Below are 25,755 nucleotides of genomic sequence, written 5' to 3'. Positions count from 1 at the left end.
AGCGGTTAAAGATTTGAGGAAGGAGCCTGTGAAGGAGCAATAGCCAGACCTCACAGCCTGCAGCTAAGGCAGTTTCTGCTGTCGTGACATTTGTCACTGTAGTCTGATGTCTCTGCCCCTTCCCTTGGGAAGGTATGGAGGACTCTATAAAGGGCTGCTCCATGTGGGAGGTCAAAGGTGAGTGGAGACATCTGCCAGGATGGGCATATTGGCCCCATTCCCAATGGAGGAGACTTCTGCTAGAGGGGACAGCTGGGCAGTCCTAAGGGTCTTGTCTGCAGCCTCCAGAGGCAGGTGATATCTGTGGAGCCAAAGTAGTGAGGCCTTCCCACCCAGAATGGTCTAGATTTGGGGCATGTTCCTGGGCCTGCCTCCAACCAAGGAGCAAAGGGGCTCCTCTGTGATCTTGGTGTGGACCCTGCCAGGGCTGGACTGGTATAATTCTACCTTCTGGACCCCCCTACCCTGATTGGGGAGGGGGAGTCATTGGAAGTCCTGTCAAACTTTGGAGCACCTGGTCCCCACTCCAGGTCCAGCCTGTCCCTCAGTTTCCTTGAGATGGGCAGAAGGGTGTCCTTGGGATCAGGGGCTTCCTGGAGGCTGATCAACTCAGAGAAAACCCACTTCACCCAGGAGGATCTTGCCATTTGTGGGGCAACTTCTCCACCCTGGCAGATATTTCTAGGCATCCCTTTCTCAAGGGCTTCTGCCAGGATGCCACTTTAAGGAGCTCCTCTGTTTACTGAAGGGGAAGGAGAGGGTGGGGTGAGAGACAGGCAGAAACTGAGGGGCAGAGAAGACAGAAGGAGGGGGCCTGGGGGAAGGATAAGGAATGAGGGAAGGGGGGCTCAGGAGTGGAAGGTGGGGAAGCAAAGAGCAGGGTGAGAGCTTGCAGGACAGAAGGGGAAACCGAAGGAGGGGCAGGGGCAGCAAGTGAGGTAGGGGGACTGAAGCCAAGGGAGGAGGGTAAGGAAACTAGAGGCAGAGTGACAGGCAAAGAGAGGACTAGGGGCCCTAGCCCGTTGGCTCAGTGGTTAGAGCGCCGGCCCTCAGCCTGAAGGGTCTTGGTTTGATTCCGCCAGGGCGTGAGGGAGGCAGCCAGTCAATGTGTCCTTCTCACACTGATGTTTTTCTCTCTCTTTGTCCCCCACCCTTCCACTCTCTCTGAAAAATCAATGGAAAAAAATATTCTCCAGTGAGGATTAACAAACAAACAAAAACAAAAAAGAGAGGACTAGGTCACAAAGGGGAGGGCCCGGGATCCAGCTCCCACCTGACCCACCCACTCACTCCCCAGGCTGGTTCCCAGGTGAGCAGGAAACCAGTTTAATGTTTGTTTGTTTATTTTAGTAAAACCAACCCCACAGCATTTACTGTGATCTACTAATAACCTAAGGGTAATCAAAACAATATGAACAAATGTTTTAGAAAAGTACTTCCAATAAACGATACCAAAAAACAAAAACCTGCACTGCCTTCTCGAAAACTCACGTCACCGACTGGTTCTGGTTGGAGACACCTCTCTTTTAGCATGACTGGACTTAGTTGTTTTCTTGACTTTGCTTTAGAATGAATCTCTTTTGCATTCACTATTTCGGGGAAGCCCGGGTGGACTAGGACAGGTTCCAGATGTGAGGGTGTGGGGGCAGAGGAAAAGGGCAGGGCCAGAGGCCTAGCTGCAGAAGAGTGGCGGGTGGAAAAGGCCGTCCTAAGGGAACAGGAGTGTTAGTTGGGTCCCCCGCAGGGCAGGAAGCCAGGCAACTCCTGTGGCTTGGGACACTGCTCTCACCCCACCCCTGTGGGTGCAGGCGGGTGACTCAAGCCCAAGGTGAGGCAGGGCCTAGAGCTTGCAGTCTCATTGTTGCGCTCCTTCCTCCACAGGGAGGATTCACAGAATCAGCTGTGAGTCACTGGTGAGTCAGCTCCTGGGGGTGCAGAGGCATGGCTGCCTCAGCTCACATCCAGGAGACCGGCCTCTCCGCGCAGGGGAAGGGGAGGGGACACCCCACTCTCATAGGAGTGGTTTCTCCCACCCAGTCCTGCTTTGGAAACCCAACAGGCAGGGCCCGCAACCCCCAAGCCCTTGGGGGCCTTTCACGTGGCAGAACTGGGTCTCCTGCCTCCTCTCGGTGGAAGGACAGTGCAAAGGTCAGGGGTCAGGATGTTGAACTCCAGGCGGACAGGACCCCTACCTCCCCTCGTTTTAACTCCAAGTGGACCCCTGCTTCCCAGTGTCCCCATTCAAGGGGGAAAAAACAGGACCTGGGGAATAAATAATTTATTGAAACTGGGGGAATAAATAAAATATGCGGGCGGGATTACAAATAACTGTAAAAATCATTAGCGTATGTACACAAAGCTCTGTCGGCCCCAGAGGTGGAGCCTGGGTCGGGAGGGCGGAGTCTCCCAGCGGGAGAGACGCGCCCGCAGGAGGTAGGTGGCTTATTTACAACGCGGGGACCCGCACGTGGCTAGGCTGCCGCCCCGCGCCCCCGGATTCCTAATCCAGACGGCCCGATCCCCTGCGACTGCCCGCGGAACTGCACCCCTTGCACGATCCTCTGCACCCAGGAGCGGTGGGCGGTCAGGCTGATGTAGACACCCGGCCGGTTGCGCTCCGCACAGCCCTCGCCCCAGCTGATGATGCCGGCCAGCAGCCAGGAGCCCTCGACCTGGCACATCAGGGGGCCTCCGGAGTCGCCCTACAGAGAGGAGGGCAGGTTAGGGACCCACATAAGGCAGCGGGTGGGCTCAGCCCAGGATCCCACACAGCGGATGGCAGACGGTTCCCTTTTTTGCGGGGTGTGGGGGGGGTGTGGGGGGATGGTGTGTCATTTATCTATCCTGGAGGCCCAGGCACTGGAATTCCACCCAGGTGAGAGAGCCGGGTAGGACATGTCTTCCAGGCTCACTTCTGGTGACAAACACTGCGTGAGACCTCTTCCCTCACAGGTCAGGCAGAGAGTATTGTTACTTGTTTCACAGATGGGGAAACTGAGGCTCAGAAAGACGAAATGACTTCCCAAGCTGGCAACTTATGGGTAGCAGAGTAGGAATTTCGACCAGGCCTTACAATGTCCAAGCCCAAGCGTTGAACACAACACTATCCTGCCATCCTCCATCAGTGACAGCTGTGGCGGAGGATGTGGCACCCCCACCTCAGGAGAATGCAAGCTCCCTGAGAGTGGGGTCTGGACACCTGAGGTGCTCAGTATATGTTGGATGTATGAGTGAGTGGCTGAACCTCATGGAAGCCTGTTGTGCAGGCATCTAGGGGTCTGCAGGTCACAGCTGATTCTGGGAGATGCCCAGCCAGCGGTGAGGAAGCTCAGGGGGGCAAGACTGGGAAGAAGGTGGGTGCTCACCAGGCAGGCATCACGCTCCCCCTCTAGGTAGCCAGCACACAGCATGTCCTCGGTGATGGCTTCTTGCCCAGCTCCCCGCCAGTACAGGCGACCGCAGATTTCCGAGTCAATGATGGGAACCTTCAGCTTCTGTAGGGTCTGAGGGTGGGGCAGGGGCACTGGGAGGCAAGAGGAGAGAGTCAGGCGTGGGAAGTTTTCCTGGTTGCCTCCTCAGTTCCCTCCTCCATTCCCTTTAGCATTGCTTCTCAACTGCTAATGGATCACCTCTGTCAGGCTCTCCCAAGATGGTTGCAGAAAACCCAAATTCCAGGGCTCCACCTCTGGACCTACTGAATCAGAGCATGAACATGCAGCTTCAAGCTCTGAATTGTTAACAAGATCTCTGATGCCCACATATGGTTAGGCCCAATGGTCCAGGTTTTGTCCTGTCTCAAGGCACTGCTTTATCCTGCATGGGGACTGCTACAGATGAAGTTTTCAATAAATGAGCACTCAGTGTTGAGTGTCACGAGGACTTGAAAATTTCCCGACAGCCTAGGGGTGGAGGGAAATGTAGACTCTCTCCTCACCCCCTCAGTCCACAGTTCCAGTTCTCACAGAAGCCCTAAGGACCATGGGGAGGCTAACTGGAACCTGTCAGTGGGATCTCCAAATAACGGAAATGGTGTTGTTTCTCTTAATTCTTTTGGAATCTGGTTAAAGTCCCATTTTTCTGACACTTTGTCCTTTTCTTTTCTTTTCTCTTTTCTTTTCTTTTCTTTTCTTTTCTTTTCTTTTCTTTTCTTTTCTTTTCTTTTCTTCCTTCCTTCCTTCCTTCCTTCCTTCCTTCCTTCCTTCCTTCCTTCCTTCCTTCCTTCCTTCCTTCCTTCCTTCCTTCCTTCACTTTGTCCTTTCTTTTCTTTCTTTCTTTCTTTCTTTCTTTCTTTCTTTCTTTCTTTCTTTCTTTCTTTCTTTTTCTTCCTTCCTTCCTTCCTTCCTTCCTTCCTTCCTTCCTTCCTTCCTTCCTTCCTTCCTTCCTTCCTTCCTTCCTTCCTTCCTTCCTTCCTTCCTTCTTTCTTTCTTTCTTTCTTTCTTTCTTTCTTTCTTTCTTCCTCTCTCCCATCTATCTTTTTCTGCTTCACTGCCTCTTACTTTATCTAATCTGCTTTGTGTTTCTAGATGATGTTTTCCAAACCTCCAAACTTAGTTTGCAATTATGTGTTGCAATTCCAGAGACTATTTCCTCCTGGGAATTTTGCCTGCAATTACAGCATGCTGCCACCAGGGGTGCTTTTCAAACTTTAGAATCTTAAGGCTGTTTTCAAATTTATGGTATTTGGCTCCGCCCCACACATGCCTCCTTTCAGCCATTCCTAGATCACTTAATAGCTTCGTGATCTGGCTGCTGTTGCCTTAGAACACAGCTAAAGACACCTTCTAATTTAAAATGACCTAAAACTGTCCACCTAGGCCTCTGTGATGTCACATCTCTGGATTGTAGTCCATCTTTTTGTCTGTCTCTGGCATCTATGCTTCGTTGCATGACACCTGTGTCTCTGAGTGTTCACCATCCTCTGTCCTTATCGTTCTTATCAGCCCCCAACCGCATGGTGGGGAGGAAGCGCACCTCCATCATGGACACTCCCCCAGCCTGCAATCCAGCAGTTGGTGTTCGGCGGGAGATGAATGGAGGAATCAGGCAGGCAGATGGGCAGGATTCGCTCAGAAAACTGGATGGAGTGCTCGAGGCGCACCAGGGCGATGTCTGCGCGGGAGGCCTCCTTCCAGGAATACACGGGGTGGGCATGCACCCACGCAATACCCACCTCCTGGGACCTTGGGCCAGGATTCCCCAGCTGCCAGGCACCCAGCAGCACAGAGAACTGGGATGGCTTGTTCAGAGTGCTGAAAGGAAGAGGGACGGGAATGGGGTCAGCCAGGAGCCACAGATGGCCAGGAAGGATCTGGAAGGGGTGTCTGGGGAAGAGTGCACACGAAAAGTCCCCACAAAAACAAAAGAGCCTTCTGGGAAGGGGCAGGGTCCCTCCTGAGAGAACCAGACTGGACCAGCGCCTGGCAGCCGTGGCTGTGTGAGGAGCCCAGGTGTGGGTAGGAAGCTGGGGACTCAAGCGGAGGAGGCTGGCTGTCATACCCCTTGAAGCAGTGGGCGGCGGTGACCACCCAGCGCCTGGTGAGCAGGGAGCCTGCACAGTGGTGGGTCCCGTTCTTCTGGATGCTCACAACCCAGGGCCACTCGGCGTCTGTGCTGTCCTCGCCACCCACAATCCGGTTCAGCTGCTGGGGCTTCCCACAGGCTGGAGGAGCTGGTGAGGAGGGTCCAGGTTTCTGTCATCCCCTCTGCAAGGTCCTCTTCCCCTTCCACCTGCCCTTTGCCCACCCGCACCGCCTCTCCCACTGCCCTTCTGCCCTGCATGTACCCCCTTGGCTCTTTCTTCTCCTGACCTGCCCTTCCTCTGACCTCCCTCTGGCTGGCCTTTCCCCTCCACCTGGTCCTCACTTGCCCATAGCTCTATTCCTTTTACCTTCTCGGCCGTTCGCCCTCCTGGACCCCAGCTGCCCTTGGTCCTCCCTCCTCCACATCCCAGTCTCTGCTCTGCCCTCTGGGCCTCCTTTCTTGCCTGCTCCCTAGCTCAACCCCACTCTCGCCCCACTGCCTCTTCCTGACCTGTCCCCACAGACAGACACATAGGCACTGCCCTCCCCTTCAGGCGTCCTCTATTCCCCTCCCCTCAGGTGGTTCCTACTCACCAGGTGTCCTGGTAGCATTGACCATGGCTGCGGACAAGAGAAGGAAAGGGTCAGGCCAGTGGAGAGGCCCCAGTGCTCAGGTGAGAGGAGATCCCCCAGCGCCCAATGGAGAGGATCCCCCCCGTGCCCAGTGAAGAGAAGTCCCCCAGTGTCCAGTGGAGAGGAGGTCCCCTTCCCCCACGCCTAGTGACCCTTTCTAGTCTCTCATTCCCAGGCCCCTCCATGCCTTCCCAGGCGGGGCATTTCCTGGAGCCTGGGTAGGGTGGACAGAATCCTCATGCTCTCGTTACGAGCTGAGCATCACCCGTCCCATCAGCTCTCTCCAGCTTATGCCCAGGGTCCATCCCACCTGCTGGGGGGTGTGGAACCACCTCCTGAGATGTCTCTCACGGAGGGTGGGCACACACCTGACCCTCTCAGGCTTCCTCCCTCAGATCTGAGTCAGTGACAGGAGACTCCCTTCAACCCCCGACCCCACCCCAACCCCAAGGCCTGGATGCTGCTGCCCCAGAAGACCAAAGAAACAAGAGGGAGGGAGCCCTGGCTGGTGTGGTTCAGTGGTTAGAGCATCCGCCTGAGCACAGCAGAGTCTCGGGTTTGATCCCCAGCTGGTGGGTGCATGCCATCCGAGAGGCCACCAATTGATGTGTCTTTCTCACATGGATGTCTCTTCTCTCTCTCTTTCTCTTTCTCCTCTCCCTCCCTCCCTTCCACTCTTTCTAAAAAAATCAATGGAAAAAAATCCTCAGGTGAGGATTAACAAAAAATAATTAAAAATAAAGAAACAGGAGGGAGGGAGATAGTGACAACAGTGAATTTGATCAAAAATAACCACCAGAGATGAAGCATATGAGCCCTCTTAGTAGTACCTCCCTGCAGTGTTTCATTTCATCTTCAAGGCCACGGAGAAAAGTGAGGCATGAAGCAGTCAAATAACAGGAGAGGGAGGGAGAGATGGGGGTGGAAGGTGGGGGACAGGGGGGGAGAGCAAAGGAAGAGATTGGGTTCCGGCAGGACCAGGAAGGAAGTCGGAGGTGGGAGTAGCTGAGTGGAGAGGGAGGCGGAGGTGATCCTGGAGGGGCAGAGAGGGAGGGGCAGCAGGTCCTCAGGACTCACCAGCAGAAGCCAGAAGCAGCAGGGATGTTAAGATCCTGAGACGCACCCCACCCAGGGCTGGGGGGGTTCTGGAAACAAGCATGTCCTGTGGGTGGTGTGTCCACGGCCTGGAGAGCTGTGCTGTGCTGGCCACCAGGAGTGTGCAGAGTTCCCTGCAGGTCACCCCAGGTTTTATCCTAGGAGGCGGAATGCTGTTGGACCAGTCCCCCCAGTGAGTGTCTCAGTCCCTGCCACCTGGGGCTGTAGGTCACCAGAAGGGGTGGGGCTGCCAGGAGGAAATGAGCCTTAACGGGAACTTGGGGGGGCTCTAGCTGAGACCCCTGCCTCTGGACAGGACCAATGGACTCAGGCTCTGGATCTGGGGCTCAGGACACTAGCTCTGGCTGTGGGCCCAGGATCTGGCCTCAGGAGGACAGACTAGGGGAACTGTACCATAGCCTTGACATTGACTAAGGAGTTGGGGAGTGCAGAGCAAGGTCCTCCCAGCTTGAAAGGAGGGACTCCATGTAGGGAAGGGCAGGTGCTCAAACCCAGGACCTGGGTCCTCAGTAGCGGGAGGCTCAGGTATGAGGTGTTGGAGAGGCCCCAGGGCTTTAGGGAGACAAGGGGGTTGCCCAGAGGTTCAGTAAGGCTACTGCCTTCAGGGGCCCTGCTGCCCTGACTCAGCCTGGAGACCTGGCCCAGCCCAGGGCTCTGGGATCCCGTTAACCCACTTACTGGGAAGCCATGAATCAGGCCCCCAGTGGCTGCCAGTCCTGGGGCCACCTTCCTGTGGGCCCTGTCACTCAGAAGCCCTACTATTCACCCTTCACCTGCACTCCCAGGAAGCCAGGGTGGGCGGGGCCAGCCAGGTGGCTGCCTGGAAAGGGCTGGGAGACAGGGTCTCCCTCACTCTGCCCCGCCCCTGAGGTCCTGGAAGCTCCTCCCCGCAGGGGGTCAAAAGGTCACTGGGCTGCAATTGCTGGAAGAGCTCAGGTCAGGTGTTGGACCCAAGGTGCTCCCCCATACTCCTTCGGAGCCTGCCTTCCTGATTCCGAGACCCTTACCCTGAGGGCAGGTCTCCCCTGATTCAGTGCCCACACATGACATCCCCACCCACCCCAAGCAGGAGGAGCAGGCTTCTTCCTCCCCTGAAACAGACGTGTATCTTTGTCCCTTCTTTCATTTAATCAACAAACCTCAAACTGGGCCTTTGCTATATCTAGGGAGGGGGAAGACAAATAACAATAACAGTTGACAGTGTTTAGTGCACAAGGAATCACTTCATTTTATCCTCAAATTCCCTTATTATTATCCCATTCTGCTGATGAGGAAACTGAGGCCACCTAGAGAGGTTAGTGACTTACCCAAGGCCCCCCAGCTAGTGAGTGGTGGGACCTGGATTTGAAACCTGAGCTTGAAGATAGGCTACTGGACTAGACTCAGTGGAGCCTAGGAACCTCAGTCCAGTGGATGGACAGTTGTCACCAGGGGTCATACATGAGGGTGGGTGGGGCCTCAGGAGCCCAGAGGAAGCACCTGACTCCACTCGGGGCCAGTGCAGGCTGCTCAGAAAAGGAGGACCTTGAAACAGAGGTCTGGAGAGTAAGTTGAAGTTGGCCCTGCAGAGGGTCAGCAGAGGGCAGGCTGGGCATAAGGGCTTGGAGGAGAGAGGTAGTGAGTGCTGGGTGATTCTGGGGCTGAGACACAGATGGACAGGGTGCTGGGAAGGGGCTGGGGGCTGCTACGTCAGAGTCTCAGCTCACTCCAGCTTGGCCAACATGTTCTGCCCCTAGAGCCTGCCCCAGGGGTGGGCATCCATGCTGCCACCTCATGCTGGCAGGGTTTCAGTGGTGGCAGGGTTCCAAGTTCGTGCAATGGACAGCAGGGTCTGGGAACCCTGCCACTGATCATGGTGTGTTTTACTGGCCCTGCTTTGACTGAGGAGCAGGAGGCAGCTCAGGTTAGACTGTAGGGATGAGCCCCTGTCCCACCCCATCCAAAGACAAGCCACAGACAGGGTGCAGGAGCCTTGAATAGTCCCCAGCTGATGCATTATTTTCTGTCCCAGGACTAGAGGGAGGAGGGACTGCAGGAAAACACCCACACAGAGTGGCCAAGATTAGGAGCAGTTTCTGTGGGGTCCCCTCAGCAGCCAAGCAGAACTTTTCTAGGTGGGAGGAGGGTGCCCCCCTCCTCACCTGCTCACTCTCCTGGGTCCATCTCTGCACCCTATGACTAGGCATGCCCCTCGCAGTCCCACAGCCCACTCCCTTCCTGAAAATGAAGTGGTTGACCTCCCCAGCTCACTCAATAAGCATTTATTGGGCACCTGCTGTATGCCAGGCCCTGTGCTGGGCACTGGGACACTTACCCATGAGTAAGACATGGGTCCTATCCTCAGGCAACACACATCTCCCCCAGGGGTGGGAAGCAGGTGAAAAGTAATGACAGTGAGGTGTCATGGGGGTGGGCACAGAGGCCATGGGACTGGGGAGGGAGTGTCAAGAAAGGAGTAGCGGTGGGCATGGACGCTGGAGGGCCACCCTGAAATTGGGTGCTGTGGGGGCAGTGTAAGGAAGCTCCCGTGGATCCTCGGATTCTAGGTTAGTGCCTGGTACACGCGAGCCTCAAAGGATGTTTGTTGAATGAATAAATGAGAGTGGAAGGGTCTGGAGGATTCCACTAGGGACTGATGCCCCAGCCTTCTGCCTGTCATTTCCTCTCTGTTCCAGCTTTTCCTGCCTTTCATGAGATCTGGTCACTGCCCAAGTGAGGCAGGCATGTAACTGAAGATGTTTCTGTCCTTGAGATGGGGTGGCCAGGAAAAGGGCCTTAAGGATCAGGGCCTGGTGGGAGCCAGAGGAAGTCCTGAACATCCAGTGAAGACTTCTTTGCACAAGTCCTGGGCAAGGGCCCCAGGGACCGGCTGTCTGATTCCCAAGAAGTGGAGGTCCTGGCATGACTCAACAGTCATTCAGCAAAACATCGACTGAGTGCCTACCGTATGCTGGACCCACACCAGGCACCCTGGCTGAGCATCTCTTCACCTGGACGTGAGATGGGGCTGCTCACCCTACCACTCACTGCCAGGTCATCTTAGGGACATCGATGAATCCAAAACAAGGTGTAGATGACAAGACAGCATGCAGAGACCTTACATGAAACAGCAGCTGGAGCTGGCAGTACTCAACCCAGAGAAGTGACTCACCAGCAGCATTTCAGACGTGGGCACCGGGGTCAGGGCAGAGATATGAACAGGGGTATTCATTCATCATCAACCAAGACCTACTGAGCACGTATCGCGTGCCAGGCGCTGCCCTATGAGCTGGAGATCCAGCAATGAACAAACCTCAAATGATCCTGCCCTTGTGGCAGGAAACAGAATCAACACAGTAAGTCGTTTAGTCTGATAGGTGATAAGGTCCATGGGGAAAACCAAAACAGGGAGGCGGTTAGGACAGCAACGGGGGGAAATGGGAGGTGGGGAGGTGGGATGGGGGGATGCAATCTTAAACCAGGAGTCCTGCGCAGTGCTCACTTTTGAGCTGAGACTTGGAGAGGGGGTGAGAGCTGGGGTGCCATCATTGACCATTCCAGCCCCAGGAAGAGCTCGGGTGGATGGGACTGGCAGATTCACGCCATGGCAAAGGAGAGGCACAGAGGCTAACGGGGCCTGGCTCTGTTTGGGGATGGCAAGTCCTCTATGATGTTGTGAGCCCACCCTGAACTCCAGGGAAGTCACTGGCCTCAAGGAGCCCCCTTCCTCTTGGTCTAGTAGTGTGTTCTGAGACCAGGGCTGCAAACCAGGTGTGGAATCCACACCTCCAGTGGGTTTTGTTAGACCTGCAGTATTGTTTGTTATCCTAAGTTGGGCAAATCCACATTTTTTTAAATCTGCATTTTGACTAATGCTGCTGTGAACATGAGTGTACAAGTCTCTACCTGAGTCCTTGCTCAAACAGATATTTAGCCTTGGCCAAGTGGCTCAGCTGGTTAGAGCATCGTCCCATACACCAGAAAGGTTGTGGGTTCGATCCCCAGTCGGGGCACATACTGGGATTGTGGGTTCTATCCCCAGGCGGAGCGCATACTCAGAGGCAACTGATGGATGTTTTTCTCTCCCTCTCTCTCTCCCCCTTCCTCTCTCTCTAAAAATCAATGAAAACGTATCTTCGGGTAAGGGTTAAAAACACCAACACCAGATATTTGTATACCGATGTTCACAGCAGCATTATTCATAACAGCCAAAAAGGGGGAACAACCCGTGTCCATCAATGGATGAATGGATAAACAAAATGTGGCTCATCCATACGACTGAATGTTATTCAGCCATAAAAAGGAATGAAGTACCGCCCAGCCAGTGTGGCTCAGTAGTCGAGCATCAACCCTCTGAGCGTGGACCCAGGAACCAGGAGGTCAGGGTTCGATTCCCAGTCAGGGCGCATGCCCCGGGTGCAGCTCGATCACCAGCAGGGGGCGTGCAGGAGGCAGCCGGTCAATGACTCTCATCATTGATGTTTCTCTCTCTCTCCCTCTCCCTTCCTCTCTCTGAAATCAATAAAAACAAAATTTTTTTGAAAAAAAGGAATTAAGTACTGACACATGCTACATCAACAAACCCTGAGAACATTATGCTCAATGAAATAAGCCAGACACAAAGGACAAATACTGTATGATTCCACTTATATGAGAAGGTCCCTAGAGTCATCAAACTCATAAAGACAGAAAGTAGATTAGACGTTATCAGGGGCTGGAGGAAGGGAAAGAGGGAGTTAATGTTTAAAGGGGAGAGAGTTTCAGTTTGGGAAGATGAAAGTTCTGGAGAGGATGGTGGTGATGGTTGCCCAACATTGTGAATATACTTAATGCCACTGAACCGTACACTTAAAATGGTAAGTCTTACGTACATTTTACTAAAACTAAAAAAATCTGAATGTCCACTTTTTCATGGGCATTGGAAGCTGTGGCAACACGGCTCCACTGCTGAGTAGCCCTGATTGCAGCACAGCCCCACCCACCCACCGCCACCCTGCCATGCTGGCTGGTGCCCTGGGTCCTCGGGCATTTCCTGCTCTTGTAGGGCAGGGCCTGGGACAGAGCAGATTCTCCATCCATCACTCAACTGACTTAGGTTAAGCTCCCAGAGTGAGGAGAGCCCTCCAAAGGAGCCAGGTAAATAGTAGCTCCTTCCTCCAATCTGGGCCTCAGTTTATCCATCTGTGAAGAGAAGCCATCAGCACTGCCAAGCCTGTCATGACCACATGAAAAAGGGCTGCTCAGGTGTGAAGGGCTGGCAGGGGTCCTTGCAAGGCTGGGCTGTCCTCATCTGCAAACAAGGTTTTTCGGGGCACTAATGGTTTTGAGGAACCTGGCCTGGCTGGTGGCATGGACATTGGAGGACGCTGCTCACTGGCTGGTGTTTCATCACCTTCCCATGGGGATGTCCTTCCTCCCATCTAACCACACTCCTGAACTGTCCTGGAAATCAGACATTGCTCGGGACTCCCTGCCTCTTGAAGACTTGGGTTGAACTTGGCTCCAACCCCATCTCAGGTCCCAGGTCCCAGGTCCCATATCCCTCTCAGAGCCCTTCCCCTGGCTCCCATGGCCCAGACCTCACATTTTCCTCCGTCTCTGCCAAGACTCCTCCTCAGTTTTGCCCATTCCAGTCCTGGCCCAAAGCTCTGACCCTTTTCCCCTCCACAAGAAACCCAGCCTCACATACCATGCACATCAAATCCTCTCCCCATCTCCTGGCTCTCCAGCTCTGGGCTGTGCGATCAGGCACTCCACACGCCGCAGGCCCACCTAACATTCTGCGGGATAAAATTTTTTCCATCGTATAATAGCATTACCTATCCTCTTGACATTTCTTTAAAATGGAAGGTGAGCACCGACTCCTTGCCCACCGTTCCATTCTCTAGTCTTAGGGATCCCTCTTCTCCAGGCCCTTTCTTGACCCCATACTTTCCAAAGGCAGAGCTCCCCACTGTCTGATTCTTTAAAAGCTGGACTTCTAGCCCAGCCGGGCGTGGCTCAGCAGTTGAGCATTGACCTAGGATCCAGGAGATCATGGTTCGATTCCCAGTTGAAGCACATGCCTGGGTTGCAGGCTTTACTGTCAGGGGTGTGCAGGAGGCAGCGAATCAATGACTCTTATCATTGATGTTTCTCTCTCTCCCTCTCCCTTCCTCTCTTTGAAATTAATAAGATTTATTTTTAAAAAAAATAAATAAATAAAATAAAAGCTGGACTTCTAAGGTCCAGGTGTTAATTATGTGACAGCATGCATCTCCATTCTGGCTAATGTCTTCCTGGAATATGAAGCACTGTTGGTTCTTGTGGTCTACTAGGACCCTCGGGCTTTCTGTTTTTAAAGCTGCAATTATACCTGCTTCTCCAACCCCCTCTAGTTTATCTCTTTCTCTGTGTCAACTTCCTCCAGCTTTCCTTTCACGGCTTAGAGTTTTCTCCTCGGTTTTGTTCACAACCTTTTCCTCCAGAAAAGTTGCCTGTATACCAGAACTCTGGGAGTTAATCCCATTTTCCCTGTTCTTTTTTTTAAAAATATGTATCTTTATTGATTTCAGAGAGAGGAAGGGAGAAGGAGAGAGAGACAGAAAGATCAATGATGAGAGAGTCATTGATCAGCTGCCTCCTGCACGCCCCCAACTGGAGATCGAGCCCGCAACCTGGGCATGTGCCCTGACCAGGAATCGAACCCCAATCTCCTGGATCCTAGGTCGATGCTCAACCGCTGAGCCACACCCGGCTGGGCTCCCCTATTCTTTTTATAGAAAAATACCCCATCAGCCTGGGCTGAGAGTGTTTAGGGAGAAAGGCGGTCAGTCCTCCTACAGAAATGCCACTGACTGTCCACTCTGGGCATCAGAACCTGTCCCCCCGCTCCTGACTTCCCAGTCTACATGCTATTGCCTCTGGTTGATGGAAAATCCTTTCTATTGCCTCCACCACCACCTCCACAAGAATGATCTTCTTGTGCCTGGCTAATTCAACTGATCACAGGTACACTTGAAGTCCCCTGTGCTTTGTCTGCCCTTAAAATAATGTGTTTATTAACGGGATGTGCTAGCACGAGCTCCTACTGGCTAGCAAGAACTGATTGTTAAATTTTCAGAAATATTGCAAGTGGTTCACACCATATTAGTATCTTGAAATCAGCCATGCATAATTTACACAATGGAAGTCAGCAAATGCTACAAAACAGATCTTCCCCACTCCCACCCCCCCAGATAGCCCTCTGTGAAATATTAACTGGCCTGCCCCTCAGTATTACCCACCATGTGACCAGCATATTCTAAAGCCAGACCCTTCGATAGTCATGCATAATCCTCTCCCTTCTACCTAGGTCCTACTAGAGCTATTCTTGCCACGACACTGAGATATCAGCCTGAAAGGACTGTGCTTCCTCTGTGACCAAGAAGCAGAGAAGGGAGCTCCGGACTGGGAAGGGCTCAGCCCAGACTGCCAGTGGGAAGAGGTGAGCTGAGAGGCACAGAGGGAAATGGGCAAGCTGGGTGAGTTGACCAGCTGAGTACTCTTCCAGCATTTGTGGGAAACATCAGTGACTCAGAGAGAGGACAGGACCTCAGAGCCCTGGGGTCAAAGGTCACGGTCAGAAGCTCACTGGGGAGGAAGTGACTGACTGCAAGTGACTGACTGCGAGGGATTAGCCATGTCTGCTCTGAGAGTAGATGCAGAATGAAAAGCCTCAGTTCAGTTCTAGAATCGAGTTGGGATCTGCAGGTCCTCCTGGCCCTGCCTTGGGGGGGCGGGGGGGGGATACCTGCTGAGCCGTGACCTAGCCCCCCCCCCCCCCCCCCCCCCGGGGTGACCTAGGTAGCCACGTCATGCAGTCATGCTGGTGGAGAGGAAGCATGGAGAAACCAGCTCCAGCCTCCCCCACAGGGTGGAGGGCCACCTCCAACCACGTTCCTTCTCCCCACTCATCCCTCCAGGGAAATGAATGACTGTGCTAATTACTGCTAATGAATGGCTCCTGGGTAAGTCAGAGTGTGGAGGTTTCTCCCGCCAGGAAGACAGGCAGCTTTGGAGCAAGAGGCCCATGTGTATGAGGAATCAGTCAGCTGCAGGGTTTGGGACACCCCTCTGTGCTGGGGCCCTGGGAAGGATGAGGCCAAGAGAGCCTGGGGGAGATAGAAGATTCCCTCTTCCACCCCACAGCTGTTCCTTCAAGCCATAGTCTGGGTGCAGGGGACTGGAACTCCCACCAGGCATCTTAAACAGGGAACCTTGAGGTTCCCTTGAATCCAGATGCCACCAGCCCACCCCCATCTCAAAAAAATGGCACCACACTCACCCAGGTGTTCGAGAGAAGACTGAGAGTCACCCTTTATTCACTCTTTCCCTCCTCACCCATACCCAAGAGAAAAGATAAACAACTTCTCTGTACACACAGAATACTTTTAACATCAGATGTGTGGGGTTTTCCATATCACCCAATTCTCCAATTCTCTGTGGACACCAGGTGTCTTACCACTTATTTCAGACACGAACTGGAGTGTGTTCAGACCCCACAGGTTAAGGACTGAGTCCCACAAGACTGTCCCCACTTCAGATGGTAAGAACCACAAGGGCCAGTCCAGCTATCACATGTTCACAGAGGCTCCCACAAGCAGTATGGGCCCCGGGCAAGTGCTCAGACATCCCTGGCCAACAGCCTCACTATTGCTGTTGCGACAAGAAGACTGATGCAACAATATTTGTTATTTCACACCGATCCATTAGCAAGTCATGGTGTTTGCGGCCTAGAACAAACAGGAGAATCCAGGCCATCTCTGCATCTGCACCCACCTATCTGCTCTTCCCCGGACACTGCAACGGCCTCCCGATGGGTCCCCTGATTCCCCGCCAATCCCTTCTCCCACAGCTACCAGCGATGTTTGACAAAACGCAAACCAGATCACGGCACTTCCCAGTTTAAAACTCTAATGGTGCCCGCTGTGCTTGGAGATCCAAACTCCTTGGTCCCCTCCCTCCAAGCTTAGCATTACCTGCCCCCATGCTGACCTCTCCCCCTAGATCATTCCTGTCCAGCCAGGCTGGGCCTCTATTTCCTCTAAGCCCTTTCCACCTAAGGGCCTTTGCACGAGCTGTTCCATTTATCTGGAAGGTCTTGCTCCCATCTGCAGAGCTGGCTCCTTCTCTTAGGTCTTAGTTTAAGTGATACCTCCTCTGTTACTCTTTTTCTCAGCCGCAATTCAAGTCTTCTACACTTTTGGAAGATTTGAAAGTGTGGGAGGTTTGAAATGGGCTAATGAGATTAGTGGATATCCTTCCAGTGGAGTGCTGGAGCCCCCAGGGTTTATCTGATTCTATCGGGATTGTGTGCTTTGTCTCTGATTAGGCTGTTTCACAACTCTGTGGAGACAGAATTGGCAGAAACCGGATAGTAATGCTAATAATTCCTGCTCCTAGAAAAGCAAATCAATCCCACCAGTGCAACTGATGATTACGCTGTGAGCACGGACAGCTTTGCCAGTTTGCATCAGCTGGCACATTCGTTTCGGTGGTCCTTATCCGACTATAAATGTGTGACACTTTGAGTTCTCTTTTGAACAGGTTGTAAAATCCTACTGGCTCCCTCCTTAACTGATAAATAAAATCTTCGCGGTGAATTCAGAAAAGTCATAATTTTACCTTTTTGTGAAAATTATCCTTTAATGGCACCCTAGACATTTCTCCCATTAAAGTTATGTTTTCATTTCTAACCTGCCTTACTCAACTGTATGTTCCATGAGGATAGGAACTTTGCTTGTTAGGAATAACTGTGGAAGACTCTGAAATGGGCAAAGAAAGTCACTGGGTGTCCTTTCAATGGAACGCTGAGCCTTGCCTAGGCCTTTGGAGTTATATGATCCTCTGTGGGTCTTTGTGCCTTTGTCTTCAACTAGGTTATTTTACGATACATTTTTACCTTCCACCTTGCAGAAAAGGTTATTCCAGACATTACCTTTTCTTGCTCTGCAGGATATTGACCAGTTTTGCATCCATTAGCAAATTTATTTCAGCATTCCTGATTTCTTATTTATATCTTTTCTTCAGGTTCCCTTTTAAACCATTTTTTAAAAATCCTCATCTGAGGATATGTTTGTTGATTTTAGAGAGAGAAAAGGAGAGGGAGAGAGAGATAGAAACATTGATGAGAAACATCGATCACCTGCCTCCTGCATGCCCCCTACTGGGGATCGAGTCCGAAACCTGGGCATGTGCCCTGACCAGGAATGGAACTGGCGACCTCCTGGTGCATGGGAGGGTGCTCAACCAACTGAGCCACCGTTTTAAAAGGGCTAAACCATTTTAAAATCTTGCTGGCTTCCTCATTAATTAATGAGTTAAAAATCTTTGATTCATGCCTATTTTACATTTATTTGAAAGTCATGCTTTTACTTTTTGGAAATTATACTTTTTTCCCCATGTAGTACTTTATTTTTGTTGTTGACAGTATTACAGATGTCTCCCAATTCCCCCCACCTTTACTCCCCTCCTCCCAGCCCCTGCCCCACCCCAGGCCTTCACCACACTATTGTCTGTGTCCATTGGTTATGCATACATGTATATAAATTCTTTGATTAATCTCTTCCCCTGCCCCCCAACCACCTCTGAGATTTGTCAGTCTGTCCCATGCCTCCATGCCTCTGGGCCTATTTTGTTCATCAGTTTATTATGTTCATTAGATTCCCTTACAAGTGAGATCATGTGATATTTGTCTTTCCCTGACTGGCTTATTTCACTCAGCATAATATTCTCCAGGTCCACCCAACTGTTGCAAAGGGTAAGAAATCCCTTTTTACAGCTGCATAGTATTCCATTGTGTAAATGTACCACAATTTTTAAATTTTTAAAAAATCCTCACATGAGGATATTTTTTCCATTGTTCCTCAAAGTGGAAGGGGGGGAGAGAGAGGGAGGGAAATGTGAGAGAGACACATCAATTGGTTGCCTCCTGCATGCTCCAGGCTGGGACTGGGGATGGAGCCTCCAACTGAAGTATGTGCCCTTGACTGGAATCGAACCCGGGACCCTTCAGTCCACCCGCCAACACTCTAACCACTGAGCAAAACTGGCTAGGGCTACCACAACTTTTTTATCCACTCATCTACTGATGGGCACTTGGGCTGTTTCCAGATCCTAGCTATTGTAAATAACACTACTATGAACCTAGGGGTGCATATATTCTTTCTGATTAGTGTTTCAGGATTCTTAGGATATATTCCCAGAAGTGGGATCGCTGGGTCATAGGCGGTTCCATTTTTAATTTTTTGAGTAAATTCCATGCTGTTTTCCATAGTGGCTGCACCAGTCTGCATTCCTATTAGCAGTGTACCAGGGTTCCCCTTTCTCCACACCCTCACCAGCACACTTCGCTTGTTGATTTGTTGATGGAGCCATTCTGATAGGTGTGAAGTGACACCTCACTGTGGTTTTAATTTGCATCTCTGATGATTAGCGACGTTGAGCATTTTCTCATGTGTCTCTTGGCCATCTGTATGTCCTCTTTGGAGAGGTGCCTATTCAGGTCCTGTGCCTATTTTTTTTTTTTAAATATATATTGTTGAGAGTATTACAGGTGTCCCATTTCCCCCCCCCCAATTGACCCCCTCCACTTTACTCCCACACCCTCCCCAAGCCTTCACCCCATTATTAACTGTGTCCATGGGTTATGCATATATGCATATAACTTCTTTGGTTAATCTCTTCCCACCCTCCACCCCCCTTCCCTCTTTCCTCTGAAATATGATCATCTGTTGCCTGCGTCAGTGTCTCTGGATCTATTTAGTTCGTCAGATTCTTTTGTTCATTAGCTTCTTCTTAAAGAAGACCCTTCAACTTTTCCTGTAGTGCTGGTCTGGTGGTGATGAGCTCCTTTAGCTTTTTCTTATCTGTGAAGCTCTTTATTTGACCTTCAATTCTAAATGATAGCTTTGCTGGGTAGAGCAATCTTGGTTGTAGTTCCATGTTTTTCATCACTTTGAATATTTCTTGCCACTCCCTTCTGGCCTGCAAGGTTTCTGTTGAGAAATCAGCTGACAGTTGTATGGGGGCTCCCTTGTAGGTAACTAACTGCTTTTCTCCTGCTGCTTTTAAGATTCTCTCTTTGTCTTGAACCTTTGGCATTTTAATTATGATGTGTCTGGGTGTGGGCCTCTTTGGGTTCCTCTTGTTTGGGACCCTCTGTGCTTCCTGGACTTGTAAGTCCATTTCTTTCCCTAGATAGGGGAAGTTTTCTGTAATTATTTTTTCAAATAGGTTCTCAATTTCTTGGGCTCTTTCTTCCCCTTCTGGCACCCCAATAATACAAATGTTGGGCCTCTTGAAGTTGTCCCAGAGGCTCCTTATACTATTTTCATATTTCTGGATTATTTTTTCCTTTTGCTCTTCTTGTTGGGTGTTTTTGTTTCCTCATGTTCTAAATTGCTGATTTGATTCTCAGCATCCTCTACTCTACTGTTAATTCCATGTAAATTATTCTTCATTTCAGTTCCTGTAGCCCTCATTTCAAATTGGTACTTTATTATGTTATCTATTTTCTCAGTTATTTCCCTAATAGTCTGCTTAAACATCCTTATAAACAAAATTCTGAACTCTGTATCTGTTAGCTTGCGTGGATCTATTTCATTTAGTTCCTCTTCTAGAGATTTCTTCTGTTCTTTCCTTTGTGACATGTTTCTTTGCCTCCACATTTTGGCTGCTTCCTGGTGTTTGTTTCTATGTATTAGGTAGAGCTGCTATGCCTCCTGGAATTTGTAGTGGCTTTGTGTAGTAGGTGTCCTGTAGGGTCCAGTGGCTCAGCCTCCCCAGTCACCTGAGCTGGGCCTTCTAGGTGCTCCCCTGTGTGGGCTGTGTGCACTGTCCTGTTGTAGCTGAGCCTTGGTTGCTGTTGGTGTCCCTGGGAGGAACTGACCCCCAGGCCAATCAGCTGTGAGGGCCAACTGCGACTACAGCCAAAGAGCTGCTGTGCTGTGCTGGAGACACCCCTATGGAGCAGGATTTACTTCAATGGAGCTTTGGTGTTCACCAAGTGCGCCCCTTGAGTGTGTCCCTCGTGGATGTGGTAGGGTTGTAATCCAGGTGCACTGTCTCTGGGGCCTCCTGGGAGGTGCAAAGTCAGCCTGTGCCAGTGCCTTGCCCAGGGCCACCCAGCATGAGCTACTCAGCAAACCGTAGTTGGCTGCTACTTGTGCTGGGCTTGGAGGTGTCCAGGAGAGGCCAAGCTATGAGCCAATGCAGCTGCCACTAGCGCCAGGCCTAGGGCCGCTTATCAAGCCGTATGGGGCCCGCTGCTGCTTGTTTGAGAGATTTTAGGAAAGTCCTAAGCATGAGGCTTGAGAGGCCACTTGCACAGAAAAGCTCCTGGAAATGGCCTGGATGAGCTGCAGGTGGGGAGGGGCGGGGCCTCCGGGAATCACGGGGCGGGGCCAAAGGCATGAGCCAGGTGCTGGCGATTCAAACATGGCGCCCACCTGCTGGCTGTGTGCGGGGAGGACTCGCCAAAGGAGCCATGGCCTCCGCCAGCCCTTCTGCCCGGGAGGAAGCCGCTCCTCCACCTCTCGCCGGGATCTCAGGCAGGTTAGTTCCTCCCCGAGTGTCCCAGGTCCTTTCAGGCTGCTGCCCGGCGCTGGGCTCAGAGGGAGCGTCCGAGTGAGTCCATGCGCGGGCCCTTCAAGAGGAGCTGCTGGGGCTCCCGCAGCCTCCGCGACCCTCAGGGACAGTCCCTGCTGGTTTCACAGCCCAGAGTTGTGGGGACGTCTCTTCCCGGCCCTGGAGCCCTGGGCTGGGGGCCTGCTGTGGGGCTGGGACCCCTCGCTCCTCCGGGAAACCCCCACCGCCGAGATGTCCCTCCCGGGTTTCAACTGGGGACCGGGTGAGGGCCCTCGGCCTCTTCTCTGCGATTCAGCCCCGATCCACCCGCGTCTGTGCCCCTCCTACCGGTCTCGGTGCTGCTTCAGCTCCCTGATTGTGGGGCTTCTGTTCAGCCAGCTTTCGGGAGGCTCTGAGTGCTGGTGGTTCTGTATTTTAGTTGTAATTTTGACGTGGTTGCGGGAGGCGGCGGGTGCAGCTGTGACCTGCGCCGCCATCTCTCCCCCCTTATCAGATGTATTATTGGCCAATATGTTCTCTCAGACAGTGGGCTCCCTTTTCATTTTGATATGGATTCTTTTGCTGTGCAGAAGCTTTTTAGTGTGATGTAGTCCCACTTGCTTATTTTTTCCTTTGTTTCTCCTGCTCTAGGAGATGTATTGGTGAAAATTCTGCTGCATAAGATGTCTGAGATTCTGCTGCCTGTGTTTTCTTGTAGAATTTTTATGGTTTCAAGAATTACATTTAAGCCTTTTATCTATTTGGAGTTTTTCTTGTGTATGGTGTAAGTTGGTGATCTAGTTTCTTTCTTTCTTTTTTTTTTTTTTTCCATGTACCTGTCCAATTTTTCCAACACTATTTCTTGAAGAGACTGTCTTTACTCCATTGTGTATTCTTGCCCCCATAACGATGTGGGTCTATTTCTGGGGTATCTGTTCTGTTTCATTTACCTATGTGCCTGTTCTTGTGCCAGTACCAGGCTGTTTTTATTATGATGGCTTTGTAGTATAGTTTGATGTCCAGTATTCTGATCCCTCCAACTTTGTTCTTCATTCTCAAGATTGCTGCAGCTATTCTGGGTCTTTTTTGGCTACATAGAAGTTTGGGGAATATTTGTTCTAAATTTGTGAAATATGGCCCGGCCAGGCATGGCTCAGCAGTTGAGTGTCGACCTAGGATCCAGGCGATGGGGGTTCGATTCCCAGTCAGGGCACATGCCCGGGTTGCGGGCTCAATCAATGGCTCTCTCATCATTGATGTTTCTGTCTCTCTCTCCCTCACCTTTCCTCTCTCTGAAATCAATAAAGATATATTTAAAAAAAAAAAAAAAGTAAATCTGTGAAATATGCCATTGATATTTTAATAGGAATTACATTGAATGTACAGATTGCTTTGGATAGTATAGACATTTTAATGATGTTGATTCTTTCAATCCACGAACACAATATATGCTTCCACTTGTTTATATCTTCCTCTATCTCTTTTTTCAATGTCCTATAGTTTTCTGAGTACAGGTCTTTTACCTCTTTGGTTTAGTTTATTCCAAGGTATCTTATTTTGTTTGTTACAATGGTAAATGGGATTGCTATTTTAGTTTCTCTTCCTTAGAGTTCATATTGGTGTGTAAAAATGTCATTGATTCCTGGATGTTGATTTTGTATCCTGTTACCTTGTTGAATTCATTTGTTAAATCTAGTTGTTTTTTGGTGGAGTCATTAGGTATTTTTATGTACAATATCATGTCATCTGCGAAAATGACAATTTTACTTCCTCCTTTCCCATTTGGATGCCTTCGATTTTCTCTTCTTGTCTGATCCAGTACTATGTGAAAGAGGGCATCCCTGCCTTGTTCCTGTTCTTAAGAAAAAACATTTTTGGTTTTTGCCCATTGAGTATGATGTTGGCTGTAGGTTTGTCATATATGGCCTTTATTATGTTGAGGTACGATCCCTCTCTTCCTGCTTTGCTGAGAGTTTTTGTCATAAATGGGTGCTGGATTTTGTGGAATGCTTTGTCTGTGTCTATTGATATGATCATGTGATTTTTCTCCTTCAGTTTATGCAATTTATCACATTTATTGATTTGCAAATACTGTACCAGCCTTGTATCCCTGGAATAAATCCTACTTGGTCGTGGTGTATGATCTTTTTAATGTATTGCTGGATCCAATTTTGTTGAGAATTTTAGCATCTATGTTCATCAGGGATATTGGCCTGTAGTTTTCTTTCTCTGTAGTGTCTTTATCTGGTTTTGGGATTAGGATGATGTTGACCTCGTAAAAAAAAGCTTGGAAGTGTTCCTTCCTCTTGGATTTTTTGGGAATAGTTTGAGGAGGGTAGGTATTATTTATTCTTTGAATGTTTGGTAAAACTTGCCTGTGAAGCCATCTAGTCCAGGACTTTTGTGTGCTGGGAGTTTTTGATTACTGCTTCAATTTCATCAATTGTTATTGCTTTATTCAAATTTTCTGATTCTTCCTGATTAAATGTTGGAAGATTGTGTTTTTCAGGAATTTGTCCATTTCCTCCAGTTTGTTGGCATATAGTTGTTCATAGTATTTTCTTACAATCCTTTGTATTTCTAAGGTGTCAGTCATTACTTTGACTCTTTCATTTCTGATTTTATTTATTTGGGTCCCCTCTCTTTGTTTCATGATGAGTCTGGCTAAAGGTTCATTAATCGTGTTTATCTTTTCAAAGAATCAGCTCTTGGTTTCATTAATCTTTTGTATTTTTTTTTAGTCTCTATGTCATTTATTTTTGCTCTAATCTTTATTATTTCCTTCTTTCTACTTACTCTGAGCTTTTCTTGTTCTCTAATTCTTTTAGTTGTGAGGTTATATTGTTTATTTGAGCTTTCTCTTATTTCTTGAGGTAGGCCTGTAATGCTATGAACTTCCCTCTTAGAACTGCTTTCACTGTGCCCCATAAATTTTAGATTGTTGTGTGTTCATTTTTATTTGTTTCCAGGAAATTTTTTATTTCTTCCTTGATCTCATTGGTAATCCATTCATTGTTTAATAACATGCTATTTAGCCTCCATGTGCTGGAATATTTTGGAAGATTTTTTTAATTGTAGTTGATTTCTAGTTTCATGCCATTGTGATCTGAGAAGATACTTGATATGACTTCACTCTTCTTGAATTTGTTGAGGCTTATTTTGTGTTCTAACATGTGGTCTATCCTTGAGGATGATCCATGTACACTTGAGAAGAATGCCTATTCTGATCTAGTGTGTCATTTAAGGCTGCTGTTTCCTTGTTGATGTTTTGTCTGGAAGATCTATCCAGTGATGTCAGTGGGGTGTTAAAGTCCCTGAGTATGACTGTATTGCTATCTACCTCTCCCTTAATGTCCACCAAGAGTTTTTAAAATATATTTAGGTGCTGCTGTATTGGGTGCATATATGTTAACAAGGATTATATTTTCTTGTTGGATTAATCCCTTTAGTATTATGTAGTCTTTAGTATTATGTAGTCTTCTTTGTCTCTTCTTATGGCCTTTATTTAATCCTCACATGAGGATATTTTTTCCGTTGCTTTTCAGAGAGAGTGGAAGGGAGGGAGAGAGAGAGAAACATCTATATGAGATATATGAGAGAGACACATTGATTGGTTGCCTCCCGCAGGTGCTCCGACTGGGCCAAGGATTAAGCCTGTAACCGAGGTACGTGCCCTTGGCTGGAATAGAACCCAGGACCCTGCAGTCCGTGGGCCAACGCTCTAATCACTGAGCCAAACTAGCTAGGGCTGTGGCCTTTATTTTGAAGTCTATTTTGTCAGATATGAGTGTTGCTACCCCAGGTTTTTGTTTGTTTGTTTTTTGTTTTCATTTGCATGGAATATTTTTGCCCTCCTTCGCTTTCAGTCTGTGTGAATCTCTTGTTCTAAGATGAGTCTTTTGTAGACAGCATATATATATATATGGGTCATGTTTTCTAATCCATTCAGCTACCCTATGTCCTTTGATTGAAACATTTAGTCCATTTATATTTAAGACTAGTATTGATAGGTACTTATTTGTTGCCATTTTTCCCCTTATACCTTTGTTCCTCTCTCTCTCTTTTTTTCCTTCTTAAGGCAGTCCCTTTAGTATTTATTGGAATCCTGGTTTGGTGGTGATAAATTCCTTTAGCCTTTTTTTGTCTGGGAAGCTCTTTATTTCGCCTTCAATTTTGAATGCTGGATAGAGTAGTCTTGGATTCAGTCCCTTGTTTTTCATCACTTTGTGTATTTCATGCTATTCTCTTCTGGCTTGAAGTGTTTCTATTGAGAAATCAGCTGACAGTCTAATGGGAGCTCCCTTGTAGGTAACTTTCCAACTCTCTCTTGCTGCCTTTAAGATTCTTTCTTTGCCTTTAATGTTTGCCATTTTAATTATGATGTGTCTAGTATGGGTCTTTTTGGTTTCATCTTGATTGGGATTCTCTGTGTTTCCTGAACTTGTGTGACTTCTTCCTTCACCAGGTTAGAGAAGTTTTCTGTAATTATCTCTTCAAACAGGTTCTCTATTCCTTGCTCAGGTTCCTGTCCTTCTGGTACCGTTTTTTCATGCTGAAAAAAATATAGTAATTCCCGCTTGGAAATTACACTTTTAACAGCTTGCCATTATATCTCCAGTGCTTGGCATATAATGCCCCCTCTCCCCAGTTTTGTTGGATCAATTGATTAATTAAATAAAACCGCTTACAAAGTTTTACTTAATGAAATACGCTACAAATTATATATATTTTCCTTTTTATAACATCGGAATGTTGACTGAACAATAATAATGACTAGATGTATCATCATAAAAAAGGATTTATTCAGAAAAAATAAAGGGTTGCAACCTAGTACATGCAGACATGGCAAGCCACGTGCACACTCTGGCCTGTGTGCCAAGACAAAGGGGTATTTATTGAAGGGAAAAGGAAGTTAAGGAAA

At 49.5% G+C, this 25,755-nt stretch overlaps 1 protein-coding gene across 1 annotated transcript; it reads right to left on the bottom strand.

The window, feature by feature from the left end:
* Positions 1 to 2,264: 2,264 nt before the first annotated feature.
* LOC308554410 (brain-specific serine protease 4-like) lies at positions 2,265 to 7,367 on the bottom strand. Its single transcript, XM_081131685.1, has 6 exons — positions 7,230 to 7,367; positions 6,114 to 6,140; positions 5,497 to 5,668; positions 4,972 to 5,249; positions 3,366 to 3,523; positions 2,265 to 2,702 (listed from the first exon to the last, which is right to left on the bottom strand). The coding sequence occupies exons 1-6, from the start codon at positions 7,309 to 7,311 to the stop codon at positions 2,472 to 2,474; spliced, it is 948 nt and encodes a 315-aa protein (XP_080987811.1). The 5' UTR covers positions 7,312 to 7,367; the 3' UTR covers positions 2,265 to 2,471.
* Between the last annotated feature and the right edge of the window lie 18,388 nt (positions 7,368 to 25,755).

The sequence above is a fragment of the Miniopterus schreibersii genome, assembly GCF_964146895.1.
Source record: "Miniopterus schreibersii genome assembly, chromosome: 3".
Classification (NCBI taxonomy): Eukaryota; Metazoa; Chordata; class Mammalia; order Chiroptera; family Miniopteridae; genus Miniopterus; species Miniopterus schreibersii.
This window is presented reverse-complemented; position numbering and strand designations above follow the sequence as displayed.

Excerpts from the sequence above, each read along its gene's own strand:
- LOC308554410 (XM_081131685.1), bottom strand. The coding sequence starts at position 7,311 with ATGCTTGTTTCCAGAACCCCCCCAGCCCTGGGTGGGGTGCGTCTCAGG. Across the intron at positions 3,524-4,971 it reads GGGGAGTGTCCATGATGGAG|TGCCCCTGCCCCACCCTCAG; the intron begins GTGCGCTTCCTC and ends CTTGCCTCCCAG. Across the intron at positions 2,703-3,365 it reads GGGAGCGTGATGCCTGCCTG|GGCGACTCCGGAGGCCCCCT; the intron begins GTGAGCACCCAC and ends TCCTCTCTGTAG.